At 47.4% G+C, this 15,584-nt stretch overlaps 1 protein-coding gene across 2 annotated transcripts in view; it reads right to left on the bottom strand.

The window, feature by feature from the left end:
- Positions 1–15,584, bottom strand: part of NOC2L (NOC2 like nucleolar associated transcriptional repressor) — an 85,281-nt gene that overhangs the window by 42,386 nt on the left and 27,311 nt on the right. For both annotated transcript variants that reach the window (XM_077250031.1, XM_077250032.1), the window contains exons 9-11: positions 15,211–15,324; positions 14,518–14,706; positions 3,689–3,828 (exon numbers count right to left, since the gene is read on the bottom strand). In XM_077250031.1, the coding sequence (XP_077106146.1) occupies positions 3,689–3,828; positions 14,518–14,706; positions 15,211–15,324 (443 nt within the window). The remainder of the gene's footprint in view (positions 1–3,688; positions 3,829–14,517; positions 14,707–15,210; positions 15,325–15,584) is intronic.

Raw genomic sequence — 15,584 nt, 5'->3', positions numbered from 1 at the left:
TGACCCCATTTTGGAAACTAGACCCCCCAAGGAACTTATCTAGATATGTGGTGAGCACTTTGAACCCCCACCAAGTGCTTCACAGAAATTTGCAACGCAGAGCCGTGAAAATAAAAAATCATTTTTCTTTCCTCAAAAATGATGTTTTAGCAAGCAATTTTTTATTTTCACAAAGGTAACAGGAGAAATTGGACCCCAATAGTTGTTGCCCAGTTTGTCCTGAGTACACTGATACCCCATATGTGGGGGTAAACCACTGTTTGGGCACACATCGGGGCTCGGAAGGGAAGTAGTGACTTTTAAAATGCAGACCCCCCCAAGGAACTTATCTAGATGTGTGGTGAGCACTTTGAACCCCCAAGTGCTTCACAGAAGTTTATAACTTATAAGAGCCATGAAAATAAAAAATAATTTTTCAGGAATGAAAAATTATGTTTTAGCAAGCAATTTTTTATTTTCGCAAGGGTAACAGGAAAAATTGGACCCCAATAATTGTTGCCCAGTTTGTCCTGAGTATGCTGGTACCCCATATGGGGGGGTAAACCTGTTTGGGCGCCGCACATCGGGGCTCGGAAGGGAGGGAGCACCATTTGACTTTTTGAACGCAAGATTGGCTGGAATCAATGGTGGCGCCATGTTGCGTTTGGAGACCCCTGATGTGCCTAAAAAGTGGAAACCCCTCAATTCTAACTCCAACACTAACCCCAACACACTCCTAACCCTAATCCCAACTCTAGCCAAAACCCTAATCACAACCCTAACCCACCCCTATCCACAACCCTAACTCCAACACACCCCTAACCCTAATCCCAACCCTAACCCTAATCCCAACCCTAACCACAACACACCCCTAACCCTAACCACAAGCCTAATTTTAACCCTATTTCCAACTCTAGCCCTATTTCCAACCCTAATTCTAATTCCAACCCTAACCCTAAGGCTATGTGCCCACGTTGCGGATTCGTGTGAGATTTTTCCACACCATTTTTTGAAAAATCCGCAAGTAAAAGGCACTGCGTTTTACCTGCAAAATAACCGCGGATTTCCAGTGTTTTTTGTGCGGATTTCACCTGCGGATTCCTATTGAGGAACAGGTGTAAAACGCTGCGGAACCCGCAGAAAGAATTGACATGCTGCGGAAAATACAACACAGCGTTTCCGCGTGGTATTTTCTGCACCATGGGCACAGCGGATTTGGTTTTCCATAGGTTTACATGGTACTGTAAACCTGATGGAAAACTGCTACGAATCCGCAGCGGCCAATACGCTGCGGATCCACAGCCAAATCCGCACCGTGTGCACATAGCCTAATTCTAACCCTAACCCTAGTTCTAACCATAATTCTAACCCTAGCCCTAACCCTAGTGGGGGGGAAAAAAAATATATATTTTCCTTATTTTATTAATTATTGTCCCTACCAATGGGGGTGATAAGGGGGGGGGGGGGGGGGGGTCATTTACTATTTTTTTATTTTGATCACTGATACATTTTGATCACTGTGATAAAACCTACCTGGAACGAATCTGCCGGCCGGCAGATTCGGCGGGCGCACTGCGCATGCGCCCGCCATTTTGGAAGATGGCGGCGCCCATGGAGAAGACGGACGGATACCGGGAGGCTCGGTAAGTATGAGGGGGTGGGATCGGAGCACGGGGGAGCGGACAGGATGACGGGACAGAACGGAGGACTGGGGAGGAGATCGGTGGCGGGGGGCACATCAGGGTTTCCAGCCATGACCGATGATATTGCAGCATCAGCCATGGCTGGATTGTAATATTTCACCACTTTTCATAGGTGAAATATTACAAATTGCTCTGATTGGCTGTTGAAAGTGAAACAGCCAATCAGAGCGATCGTAGCCACGGGGGGGGGGGGGGGGGGGGGGGGGGGGTTGCGAAGCCTCCCCCGGGCTGAAGTACCACTCCCCCTGTCCCTGCAGATCGGGTGAAATTGGAGTTAACCCTTTCACCCGATCTGCAGGGGCGTGATCCCTCCATGACGCCACATAGGCGTCACAGGTCGGATTGGCACCGACTTTCATGACGCCCACGTGACGTCACAGGTCGGGAAGGGGTTAAAGGGGTTTTCCACCTTTTGTAACTTAACATTTAAGGAATATATTTTTGGTCAAAACTAGTTATTGTAATTGGGTTCCAATACAAATGTTGCATAGTTTGCCTTCTACAGCCTCTGCGCTGCTTCGTCCTCAGAATGGGTTAACTGAGAATCCGTCAGTGAGCTCTATCTGACAATTTAATAGGAGAAAGTACACTCTTATCTGTCCTTTTTGTGAGCTCCTCAAAAAGGTGAACAGCGCCTTAAAAACAATGCAAATGCACATATTACCACTGCTTAGAAGGGTAGATTTTTGATATTTTGGGGCAGGTATCTTCTTGCACACAGCAGACCTCCTGCCATGTATCATCTCTAGATCAGCACACCGCCAATAAGGCTACGTTCACATTTGCGTTGTGCGCCGCAGCGTCGGCGCCGCAACGCACAACGCAAACAAAATTGCAGCAAAACCCATGCACAACGCTGCGTTTTGCGCCGCATGCGTCCTTTTTTTTTATTGATTTTGGACGCAGCAAAAATGCAACTTGCTGCGTCCTCTGCGCCCGGACGCGTGCGCCGCAGGGACGCATGCGGCGCAAAACGCAAGTGTGACGCATGTCTATGCGCCCCCATGTTAAATATAGGGGCGCATGACGCATGCGGCGACGCTGCGGCGCAGACCGCAAATGTGAACGTAGCCCAACAGGATCTGAGATTGGTGCAACGCTGCCACCTAATGGTGGATGTGGGGTATATAATATAGCGACTTCGCAGTAAAATGTTTTAACGGATGGAAAATCTCCAGACTAACTGGAGCCGGATATTCCAACCATCGACTGATTAATTCTCCCTTTGCTCAAGTGAGGTAAAGGAATAAGTGAAAAATTCAATACAGATCCCTGCAATGTTATTGCGGTTTATGATTTCAGGGCCTCTGTATAACAGGGCATTATCTAAAATTGACAAAAAAAAACAAAAACATATCATAAAATATATATTTTTTTATTATAAAGCAGAGGGGCTTCTGGAAATATTAACTGGAGTTAATAGCTCCATACTTCTGCCCTGTGTAACATATGTCCAGTGCTTATTTAGGCTGCACACTCCGGCTGACAGGACCTGTGGACTCTGGTCATGTGACCCTGATGACATCACAGGTTCTTCTGCACTTCTATGTTGCTGCCCGCTTATGATTGGTCAGCATCATACAGGAGGCAGAAGTACACGCCACCCAGTGAAAACAGATAGCTTAACTAAAGTGGGTGTTAACCCATTAGGTGAAAAACATACGATTGCTAATATCTCAGCAATGGAGACGTGAAAAAAAATTATATATATATATATTCTTGTTTTCATATGTGTGAACATGGCCTCTCTCAGCTGTCGCATGTTTAGCTCGTCTAGAAAAGACTTACTGTGGCATTGTAACCTATTAATTGTTTTGTCATATAAATGGTCACTGATCTTTTAGACAGTTTGTGCTCATTTAAAGTCCAAGCTCGTATAGTGCTGGCAGAATGCTGATGAACAGCAACTGTCAGCTGAAAAAGAGTGGTTGGCAAGTTACAGAGCATAAGAAGTATTTAGACAAGTAACAATGAGGGCAATCGGTCTCTTTTAAATTGGGTCCTACCTGATACAACCAGTGATGACCTGGACCAGCGGATAGATCAGAGGCTCCAGGACTTCGTTGGGGTGGATTGTGCTCAGCACTCGGCACCAGAGATACAAGCAATGAATGTACTGCCAGTTATATACCGACTGATAAGCCCCCTGCACAGAGAAAGGAAACAAAAGGAGCATTATTAGCTGACAACAAGTGAGGTTATGTGCATGAAGTGCAGACGTGTCACCCGATCAACACGGGTTCCTAAGGACCCCAGAAAGACGCTAGCCTAAATGTCTCAGCAATTTGTGCTGCAATCGCCTTCAGTAAGATTGGCCCCGTGCGAGTAGAGAGGTCGGCACTTGCGCACCCCTACCCAATCCATTACCCCAGAAAGACGCTAGCCTAAATGTCTCAGCAATTTGTGCTGCAATCGCCTTCAGTAAGATTGGCCCCGTGCGAGTAGAGAGGTCGGCACTTGCGCACCCCTACCCAATTCATTGGCGATGAATCTGAAAGTACAGAGCTCAAAGTGCTACAGCGAATAGTCGGGAGGGAGGTGTCCTAGAGACCAGCGCCTCATCGTTGGGGGTGCCCCAGAGACCAGCGCCTCATCGTGGGGGGTGCCCCAGAGACCAGCGCCTCATCGTGGGGGGTGCCCCAGAGACCAGCGCCTCATCGTGGGGGGTGCCCCAGAGACCAGCGCCTCATCGTGGGGGGTGCCCCAGAGACCAGCGCCTCATCGTGGGGGGTGCCCCAGAGACCAGCGCCTCATCGTGGGGGGTGCCCCAGAGGGGGGGGGGGGGGGGATGGGGTGTCCCAGAGATCAGCACATTGTCATGGGAGGGGATCCCAGAGACCAGCGCCTCTTTGGGCCGAAGCCAGCGCCTCGTCATTTTGGGTCCCAGAGATCAGCAAATTGTTATTGTTGCTTTAACCCCTTATCTGTCATGGCATAAAGGGGGCTGGTAATAATGACACCACGCTGGCAGCAACTTTAAACTTTTACTATGACTTTACGTAGGAAGTCCTAGAGGCAAGAGACACCTAACCAGATATTAGGCGTCTGCAGCACAGACTGATTCTCGGTAGCGAGCAGCTTGATGCAGAATTATAGTAAACAAATCTGGGGGGGGGGAAAAAATTGGCTTATCAGTATCTGTCTGAGCTGTGGAGTGAGAAGACCCCCCCTACCAACAACCAATTAAGAGTTTGTTATACAATCCTATATCCAGACGGGGCCAGCGTCGTCCTACAGACACCTGTGCAAAGATACAACCGCCGCGTCCAGCACAGCGCCACAGACAAGGCGACTTACAGAGGCTCCGTCACCTCTCCAGACATAACCCTTTTAGGTATTAAATAAAAACTCAACACTCATCTGTTCTATCCAGCACTGCCCCAGCGGTCTCCATTGGTATACGATTACTGGTCGGGATGCAGTGCAGAAACATTGCTGCTGTAACCCATATATGGCTGCTGCGTTTATCAGAACGCCCAGCATCACCGCAGAAATAGAGGACCTCCGACACCGCAGACACTACTATGATGTCTCCCATACACAGCCCACAGATATAAGGGAGTCCTGCTCTTCTGTGTCTATATAACATGTTCAAAAGCAGCCGCAACATGAACGTTATACAGCACTACTGAGCAGTGTAGAGGTGAAACCAGCACTGTAGTGAGATAAAGTCTCTAGAAAGGATCAGCACTATCTTTGCCTCTCTTTCACCTTCATTCTGCTCCTCGTCTGCAATCTGATTTATCAGTGAACTGGTAAGGAGTCTTGACCAAAACAAATTTGAGCTAATTTTATGTTTTTTTCCCCGAAATAAACGTTGAGTTTGGGACTTTCAGATTGGAAGAAGTGGCTATCAAGTGGAGAAAGCAGAACATTTCTGTCACAAGATAGGTGTTAAAATTGCTAATATCCATTTGCACTAATGAGCTGTGCAAAATGTGCTGAAATGAAAAAAAAAAGGTCTAATTTAATGCTACATATGAAGGACGAAAGAGAACAAAGAGCCCTGATCTTTAGCGACATGCACTACGAGAGCAGAGTTATTAAATCTCTGAAGGAAAAAATAAAAATGAAATGGTTTATTACTCCATATGGTTATAAAAATCATCATATGTTGTTTCAAACTTAGGCAAGAGTGCAAGTAGTAAACGTGCTCCAGCCCAACACCCCTCCTCCTCCACCACCACCACCGAAGAGTCTGCCCCAGCCCAACACCCACCCTCCTCCACCACCGAAGAGTCTGCCCCAGGCTAACACCCCCTACCGGAGAGTCTGCCCCAGCCTAACACCCCCCACCAGAGTCTGCCCCAGCCCAACACCGCCCACCATAGACTCTGCCCCAGCCTAACACCCCCCACCAGAGAGTCTGCCCGAGCCTAACACCCCCCACCAGAGAATCTGCCCCAGCCTAACACCCACCCTCCTCCACCACCGAAGAGTCTGCCCCAGGCTAACACCCCCTACCGGAGAGTCTGCCCCAGCCTAACACCCCCCACCAGAGTCTGCCCCAGCCCAACACCGCCCACCATAGACTCTGCCCCAGCCTAACACCCCCCACCAGAGAGTCTGCCCGAGCCTAACACCCCCCACCAGAGAATCTGCCCCAGCCTAACACCCCCACCAGAGAGTCTGCCCCAGCCTAACACCCCCACCAGAGTGTCTGCCCCAGCCTAACACCCCCCACCAGAGAGTCTGCCCCAGCCTAACACCCCCCACCAGAGAGTCTGCCCCAGCCTAACACCCCCACCAGAGAGTCTGCCCCAGCCTAACACCCCCCACCAGAGAGTCTGCCCCATAGGGATAAGCTTCTAACAGAGGTCATAGAGCCAGACAAGGGTGACAACATGAACACTAGTTTTCACAAGCTTTGTAAAGCAATCTGATGAGTTTGCAGGAACTAATCACCCTTAAACCTGAACGTAAAAGGGATTGGATACATATCCAGACGCTGCAAACAGCATTAAACCTAATTCCATTAAACGAGGGTAATGAAACAAACACCATCGCAAGTGTCTGCTGACCGGATTAGGTAAATGAGCGGTCACTACCGTCAGATACCTGGGATTTTAGAGACGGAGGTTATGACCCATTTCTACAAACACTGCCACTCTTATAGGTTCGTTTCCCACACAGCGTATCCTCAATAAATCAGAGAAAAAGCCCCCAAAAAATCTGTGTGCCACATTCCGAGTCCGGACCGTTCGTGGGTCTCCTGATCCTAACGGGACAGCCTAATAATATATGCGCAAAAAGAAAAAAAAGAGCATGAACCGCACATCCCCAAATCTTACGTTGATCTAAAGCCGCTAGGCAAAAATTTAAATACTGAACATGAGGTTTTCAGTTTAACATTCTGATCAGACTGTATGAAGCCCACTGCCCCTTCACGGCAAACCTCGTAGTGGGTCCTAACGCCCTAACGGAGCGGAGCCGTGCGGCGACCACCGCCGCAGCGGCCATGCACCAGCAGGGCGGACGGCCTGTTGCCCCACAGCACCCATGCTGCGAGACTGAGTCCCCAAGACTCCAGACCGCGTCGCCCCACCTGCACAAAGCCACAGCAACAATGGCCGCCACACAGCACCAGCACCAAAATGAAGGGAGCATTTAAACTCACCTTCCTCCAGCTCTTCAGTGAGAGCCAAAATGGGCTAGACCCCTTACTTTACAGTCTCCTGCTAATTAAAATCACCTGAGCCAAATGGGAGGAGTGCTGGTCCAAACAAAGAGACAAGTACATGCTATGTGCAAAAAGAAAAAAAAGAGCATGAACCGCACATCCCCAAATCATACGTTGATCTAAAGCCGCTAGGCAAAAATTTAAATACTGAACATGAGGTTTTCAGTTTAACATTGTGCGGTTCATGCTCTTTTTTTTCTTTTTGCACATAGCATGTACTTGTCTCTTTTTTTGGACCAGCACTCCTCCCATTTGGCTCAGGTGATTTTAATTAGCAGGAGACTGCAAAGTAAGGGGTCTAGCCCATTTTGGCTCTCACTGAAGAGCTGGAGGAAGGCGAGTTTAAATGCTCCCTTCATTTTGGTGCTGGTGCTGTGTGGCGGCCATTGTTGCTGTGGCTTTGTGCTGGTGGGGCGGCGCGGTCTGGAGTCTTGGGGACTCAGTCTCGCAGCATGGGTGCTGTGGGGCAACAGGCCGTCCGCCCTGCTGGTGCATGGCCGCTGCGGCGGTGGTCGCCGCACGGCTCCGCTCCGTTAGGGCGTTAGGACCCACTACGAGGTTTGCCGTGAAGGGGCAGTGGGCTTCATACAGTCTGATCAGAATGTTAAACTGAAAACCTCATGTTCAGTATTTAAATTTTTGCCTAGCGGCTTTAGATCAACGTATGATTTTGGGATGTGCGGTTCATGCTCTTTTTTTTCTTTTTGCACATAGCTAATAATATATGCCTATGGTGCTGTCAGGTTTGGGTCAGGAGACAACAGCAGATTTGTGCACCATGGCCCGTAGTCAGCTTGTGAAACATGGAAGTGCAAATCGCGCCATAAAACTGATATTTTCACAGCAAAAAAAATAAAAAATATGAGCAGAATTTTCACACAGTTCACAATGCAAAGGGCGAGTAAATGAAGCTTGAAATCTGCAGCGCCAGGCGATATACTGTGTGTCATTTCTACGCAGTGCATGAATGACATTTCTGGAAATATCAACAGTGCTATACAGACCGCATATTCAGCACGCAAATCTCCAGCTTATTCTCAAAATGGACATATATACCCTAGCAACCAGGCAACCCCCACATGTACTTATGCTGGCTATGTAAATCATTCAGCTGCGGCGAAGAAAACCAAATCTCCGAGCACTAAAAAATACTCGGAGGAGCATGAGCATGCTCGAGAAATCTCCAGTAACGAGTATATTCGCTCATCACTACACGAGACCAATCTATGCTACCACCGACAATACAGACAGCAAGTATCTCCATATATATTATCCAAGATGAGAATTGTTGATGCATGCCTATGATGCGCGTTCACGCAAAATTATTTTCATGCAGATTCTGAAGTGAATACCCTCGAAGACCCACAATAAATAAATAATAATCCCTCACCATATGAACCAGAGGTCAGATTATCATGTACGAGTGCTTGAGTGTTCTTCACTCGTTCCTGTGATTATTTAAAAGGGCCGTTCGCATATCGGAGATTTTTTGCAGACAATCGTGGCTATGTCAGATTCTGAACTGAGGGTCAGATCAAAATTGGTAGTGCAAGTCTACAGGTCTAGGAAAAAAACAACAACAAAAAAGAACGCGGACCGCACTTGGGACAACATTGGACGATTGTCACGGACTGTCAGAATGGAGAAATTTTTTTATTTCTCCATGTATAAGAAAAACTGCGCAAACACTCTGCGCATTTACACTCTGCGCCAGGGACATCTTGGGTTCTTTTGGAGCTCGGAAGACACTGCGTCAGGGTGCGGAGTAACAGTAAAAAAACGGGAATTCAGCTCAACAAACTGTTAACAGGTTTTATTCCCAAGGTGCTTCGTGGAGGATAAAATAAGACATCAGCGATACAGCTCACATAACATTAAACCAACAAATACGATACACAACTGTATTTAAATACCATATTTTCCGGCGTATAAGACGACTTTTTAACCCCTAAAAACTGTCCCAAAAGTCGGGGGTCGTCTTATACGCCGGGTACGGGTGCACAGTGCGATCCATGGTTCCCAGGGTCTGAAGGAGAGGAGACTCTCCTTCAGGCCCTGGGATCCATATTCATGTAAAAAATAAAGAATAAAAATAAAAAATATGGATATACTCACCCCTCCGACGGACCCTGGCTCTCACCGGTGCCTCCGTTCCTAAGAATGCAGTGAGTGAAGGACCTTCGATGACGTTGCGATCCCATGAGCGGTCACGTGACCCTAGGAACCACACGCCGTATAAGATGACTGGGCGTATAAGATGACCCCCGTCTTATACGGCAGGTATATCCCAAATTCCATATGGAAAAGTTGGGGGTCGTCTTATACACCAGAAAATACAGTATATAAAATTCAATCTTATCAGATTGTTAAAATTATTAAAAAGCAGAAAGGAAAATAACTCAACAAAAGTAAAATTGACAGGAGGTGGGGTTGTCACATATCACAAATACTCAATGATTGCCAGTATCTATCTATCTATAGGCTGTGATGAGACTTTCGCCCGGGGCCCTCTAAAACCTGGAGCTGGCCCTGGCTTCACTGGTCCGGCCGCGAATTGGCACTTATCACTTTCTGGCACATGTCACCTTAAAGATCATACCACTAGGTTTTATATATTGTTATGTGACCTCTCTGCTATTTATTATTTTTTATGCTTTAAATGATTAGCGTAAATACCGTAATTTGTGATATTATGTGACAACCACACCTCCTGTTAATTTTACTCCGGTTGAGCTTTTTTCCGTTTGTGATTTCTAATTTGATCAGATTTAAAAAAAAAAAAAAAAAAAAAAAATTATACACACTAGATGGTATAACGCATCGGGTATTCTAGAATATGCATGTCCACGTAGTATATTGCCCAGTCACGTAGTATATTGCACCACCCACGTAGTATATTGCACCACCCACGTAGTATATTGCACCACCCACGTAGTATATTGCACCACCCACGTAGTATATTGCCCAGTCACGCAGTATATTGCCCAGTCACATAGTATATTGCCCAGCCACGTAGTATATTGCCCAGCCACGTAGTATATTGCCCAGCCACGTAGTATATTGCCCAGCCACGTAGTATATTGCACAGAGCCACGCAGTATATTGCCCAGTCACGCAGTATATTGCCCAGCCACATAGTATATTGCCCAGCCACGTAGTATATTGCCCAGCCACGTAGTATATTGCCCAGCCACGTAGTATATTGCCCAGCCACGTAGTATATTGCACAGAGCCACGCAGTATATTGCCCAGCCACGTAGCATATTGGCCAGTCACGTAGTATATTGCCCAGCCACGTAGTATATTGCCCAGCCACGTAGTATTTAGTATCTCATCTCTTGGCATCACAGACTAGGCCCTTTCCTGGATCTCGTCATATCTGACAGACCGGACATTCAGTGTCTCCCTCCCCCACACCACCTCCTCACCTCGCCCCTTGTCAGTCGGTGTTCCTCAAGGCTCTGTTCTAGGACCCCTACTCTTCTCCATCTACACCTTCGGTCTGGGACAGCTCATAGAATCCCACGGTATGCAGTACCATCTCTATACTGACGACACGCAGATCTACCTATCCGGACCTGACCTCACCTCACCTCCTTACTTACCAAAATCCTGCACTGTCTGTCTGCGATCTCAGCCTTCTTTCCTATCGCTTTCTACAACTGAACATGGGCAAAACAGAATTCATCATCTTTCCCCTATCTCACTCTACACCTCCACCAGACTTATCCATCAATGTCAATGGCTGCTCACTTTCCCCAGTCCCACATGCCCGATGCCTCGGGGTGATCCTCGACTCTGCCCTCTCTTTCAAGCCACATATCCAAGCCCTTGCCTCCTCCTGCCGCCTCAAACTCAAAAACATTTCCCGGATCCGCGCATTCCTTGACTGCGACACCGCAAGAACACTAGTGCGTGCCCTTAACTCCCGCCTCGACTACTGCAACCTCCTACTCTCAGGACTCCCCTCTAGCACACTGGCACCCCTCCAATACATCCTACACTCTGCTGCCCGACTAATCTACCTGTCTCCCCGCTATTCCCCAGCCTCTTCCCTATGCCAAGCCCTTCACTGGCTTCCTATCGCCCAGAGACTCCAGTTCAAAACTCTCACAATGACATACAAAGCCATCCACAACCTGTCTTCTCCATACATCTGTGACATGGTCTCCCCGTATTTACCTACACGCAACCTCCAATCCTCTCAAGACCTTCTCTACTCCCTTCTCATCTCTTCTTCCCACAACCGCATCCAAGACTTCTCCCGTGCTTCCCCCATACTCTGGAACTCTCTACCCCAGCACATCAGACTCTCGCCTACCATAGAAACTTTCAAAAAGAACCTGAAGACTCACCTCTTCCGACAAGCCTACAGCCTGCAGTGATCCTGAACCTACTGAACCGCTGCACAACCTCTCCTAGTGTATCATCACCCATCCCCTGCAGACTGTGAGCCCTCGCGGGCAGGGTCCTCCCTCCTTATGTACCCGTGTGCCTTGTTTTTTGCTCGTTTAATGTATTTGTCTATATTTGCCCCGTATTTCACATGTAAAGGGCCATGGAATATATGGCGCTATAAAAATGTATAATAATAATAAATAATAATAATATTGGTCAGCCACGTAGTATATTGCCCAGCCACGTAGTATATTGCCCAGTAACGTAAAATAAAAAAAACACATACTCCCCTTCCGAAGTGCCGTTGAAGTCCTGGCACCTGTGTACGGTGCACACGGCAGCTTCCAGTCCCAGGGTTGGTATGAGCGCAGGACCTGTGATGACGTCGCGGTCACATGACCGTGATGTCATGGCAGGTCCTTCTCGCATAGCATCCTTGGCACCGGAACCTGCCGCTTGCACTGCCGAGGACACCGCGCCACGTTGGAGGGTGAGAATAACCATTTTTTTAATTATTATTATTTGTAACAGATCTTTTTACTATTGATGCTGCATAGACAGCATCAATAGTAAAAAGTTGGTCACACAGGGTTAATAGCTGCGTTAATGGAGTGCGTTACACCACGGTCCATTAACGCTGGCATTAACCCTGTGTGAGCGCTGACTGGAGGGGAGTATGGAGCGGGCACTGACTGTGGGGAGGAAGGAGCGGCCATGTTGCCGCCGGACTGTGCCCGTCGCTGATTGGTCGTGGCAATGGTCGTGGGCGTTTTACCACGACACATCAGCGACATGGATTTCCATGACAGACAGAGGCCGCGACCAATGAATATCCGTGACAGACAGAAAGACAGAAGGACAGACGGAAGTGACCATTAGACAATTATATAGTAGATACACATACACACAGTTGTGTATCATTTATAGGTTTAATACTCCAAGTGGATACATAACATTCCTTTACTTGATTGCACGTGTGCAGCTCACATGACATGCGACATCTATGCGTTTCAGGCGACCTGTTCGTGAATAAGGGTACCAGGTCACCTGAAACGCGTTGATGTCGCATGTCATATGAGCTGTATCACTGAGGTCTTATTTTATCCTCCACAAAGCACCTCGCAAACTCTTGGGTCCATTTTTCTCGTAGGTGGAAAAATCGGAAGGGTGAATGAGCTCAGAGTAAGATTTAATGCCGACCCAGTATGGAAACATGGGAGAAAGGTGTAGAGTACACCTGTACTGCTCACGACTTGGACAAGAGCAGGAGGACTCAGCAAACCGCTGATTACCTTATGGCATCCATGGCTTCGCTTCTGATTAGCCGGTCTGGCGTGACACTTGACATTTTGGACGTTCGACTAATCAAAAAGAAGAGCCATGGATGCCAGAGGTGATACACAGGTCTCCAGTCCAATGACCACAGATTACCGACATGACCGATGGACTGGATCCTATGGATTGATTTGCACCAACTCTAGACCTGGCAGAAATGCCCTAAAAGCTCCACATGCTGGCACATGGCTACGACGACCGTGTTACTCAATTATTTTACCAAAGAGTGTATCTACCCCAACATGGAGAAGGGGGAAACGGAGAGGTAATGAACGTTGATTGATTGCGAGTGGTAATTTGTGATGGACGCAAGTGATACAGTGAGGGTACAGCAGTTTCTGCCCTTACGCCAATTTACCAGAGCGGCAGGTCTGCGCCTTCTTCAGGATTCATGTAGAATCTGTTCCATCAATCACCACAAGGGGGAGAGAAAGCGATCATTTCTACCAGGGCCACCTCCAAAAGTCAATTCTCTCTCCACAAGTGGAAATAAAAATACAATTTTTGACAATCCCCAGCTTCCCTTCCTGATCAGCACTACTACAGAACGGACTGTAGGGGGCACTGAGGCTGCACTAACAAAATGCAAACACCTTACCATAACACAGTGATATGCACAAAACGGGGACCGTGGAGGTGCAGGAGGGAGGATTAAGGCATGACAATTAACAATGAAGAAATAAAAACGCATGTCCCGCTGACAGAGCATCATATGAAGCCCTGCCTCTGCCACTCTAATAGACAAAGATGGCAGACCCAGGGACCTGCATTTGGCCACTGCAGACAGATGTTGGCCTGGATCACACCTTCATCGTGGTGTACTATTAACAATGTAATAGTACATCATGCGCTTAAAGGGAACCTGTCACCACGTTTTTTCAACATGAGATAAAAATATGGTTCAATAGGGCCTGAGCTCTGCTTTACATCAGTACCTTTCATATCCCCCGATTCCCCATCTTTGCTGCCAAAAAACCTTAGTAATCTCTCTGTTTTCGTATGTCAATCACCCTGGTCTGGTATTTATTATATCTATCCATCTTTAATTTACTGAGCAGCACTACTATATAACGGACTGCAGGTGGCACTGTGGCTGCACTTTAGCAGATTAACCATAACCATGCCGGCGGCAGAGTGTGTGCGGCAGAGTGTGTGTGCCGTTAGAAGCACAATGTGTGCAAAGTTGTCAAACCACCATGATACGTCATAAAAACCTGAACTTAATTAGAACCAATATAACAAAAGGTAAGACATAAGCAAACTGACCACAGCAACCAGTAAGGAGGTTTCTATAAGGGTGTGTTTACAAGTTTTTTCGGAGCAGAAACTCTCCAAAGGAACACAAGTTTGGGCTGGAGAAGTCCTGCTCTGGAAGCTCAGCATTAGGACAGCAGCTGCTCTGCAGGACGGGCGGCTGCCTACCTTCTTCTTGAGGGTCATGGCGCTGCGCAGGTGGATGGCCAGCTGCCGGATATAGATGAAGATGTGCTGGTAGGAGCTCTGCACGTCCAGCGCGTACATCTCCGTCAGAGTTCTCTGCATGAAGTTGATCATTGGCAGGACGTTGGGAGAAGTAAATTTCGAGTTCTTCACATAGGAGATGTACATTTTCTGTGGTATAGAAACGTATACACTTGTTAATTTAGAAGAGGACGAGCTGCAACACGTGAGGGTTCTTCAACGTTTCCGAAAATACAATAGTTTGAGTTTTTTTGCAATTGGGTTTAAAATTACATAAAAAAGGACTCCATTTGCCTTCTATAGTCTATGTTGCACTGCCAATAGTTTGCTGCAGAATGAGTAAACTGAGGATCTGTACGAGAGCTAAAGAGTGGGATTATAAGCATTTTTTTTCTCAGTGCCTCTCAGCTGAGCTATGAACACATGAAAGATGTGGAAATTTTGAGGTGGTCATAAATCAGTTTAGAGGAGCTCATAAGGGTTATAACCTTTCCACCAAGCTCACTGATGGATTCTCTGTTCTATCATTCTGCAGTCAGTCAGCGCAGCACAGAAGCTATAGACGGCACACAGGTTCCTTACTGACAGCCACAATCCCCGACAGTAACTGGATCAATGGATGAATGGCAGTGAGTAGGAAAGCCCAGGACTTACCTTCAGTACTGGGTTGAGGTAAGAGTCTTTTCTGTATCTGCAGATCTTGTTCAGAACCAAAAATGCTAAAACTCTGACAGTTTCCTCTCCTGTAGACCACAGATGAATGGCTTTCTGCAGTAAGACGACATATTATAAATGGCACACAATGCAATGTTTAATTCTTCATAAACAAAGCGGTAAGATGATAGAAACAGAGGGCGCAAAATCTTCACTAAAATCTATGATGCCACAAGAGAGAGAGGGGGCGCCGCTGAGCCAGGGATTGTATTACAGCATGTCAACAAAAGGCCAGGAGCAGCAGTGGGGAGGCGGCGCTGCAGCAGGGGGTCAGGGAGGAGAGCTGATAGCAATTAGATGAAGATAACAAATAA

The sequence above is a fragment of the Ranitomeya variabilis genome, chromosome 4 (assembly GCF_051348905.1).
Source record: "Ranitomeya variabilis isolate aRanVar5 chromosome 4, aRanVar5.hap1, whole genome shotgun sequence".
NCBI classification, from domain to species: Eukaryota; Metazoa; Chordata; class Amphibia; order Anura; family Dendrobatidae; genus Ranitomeya; species Ranitomeya variabilis.
This window is presented reverse-complemented; position numbering and strand designations above follow the sequence as displayed.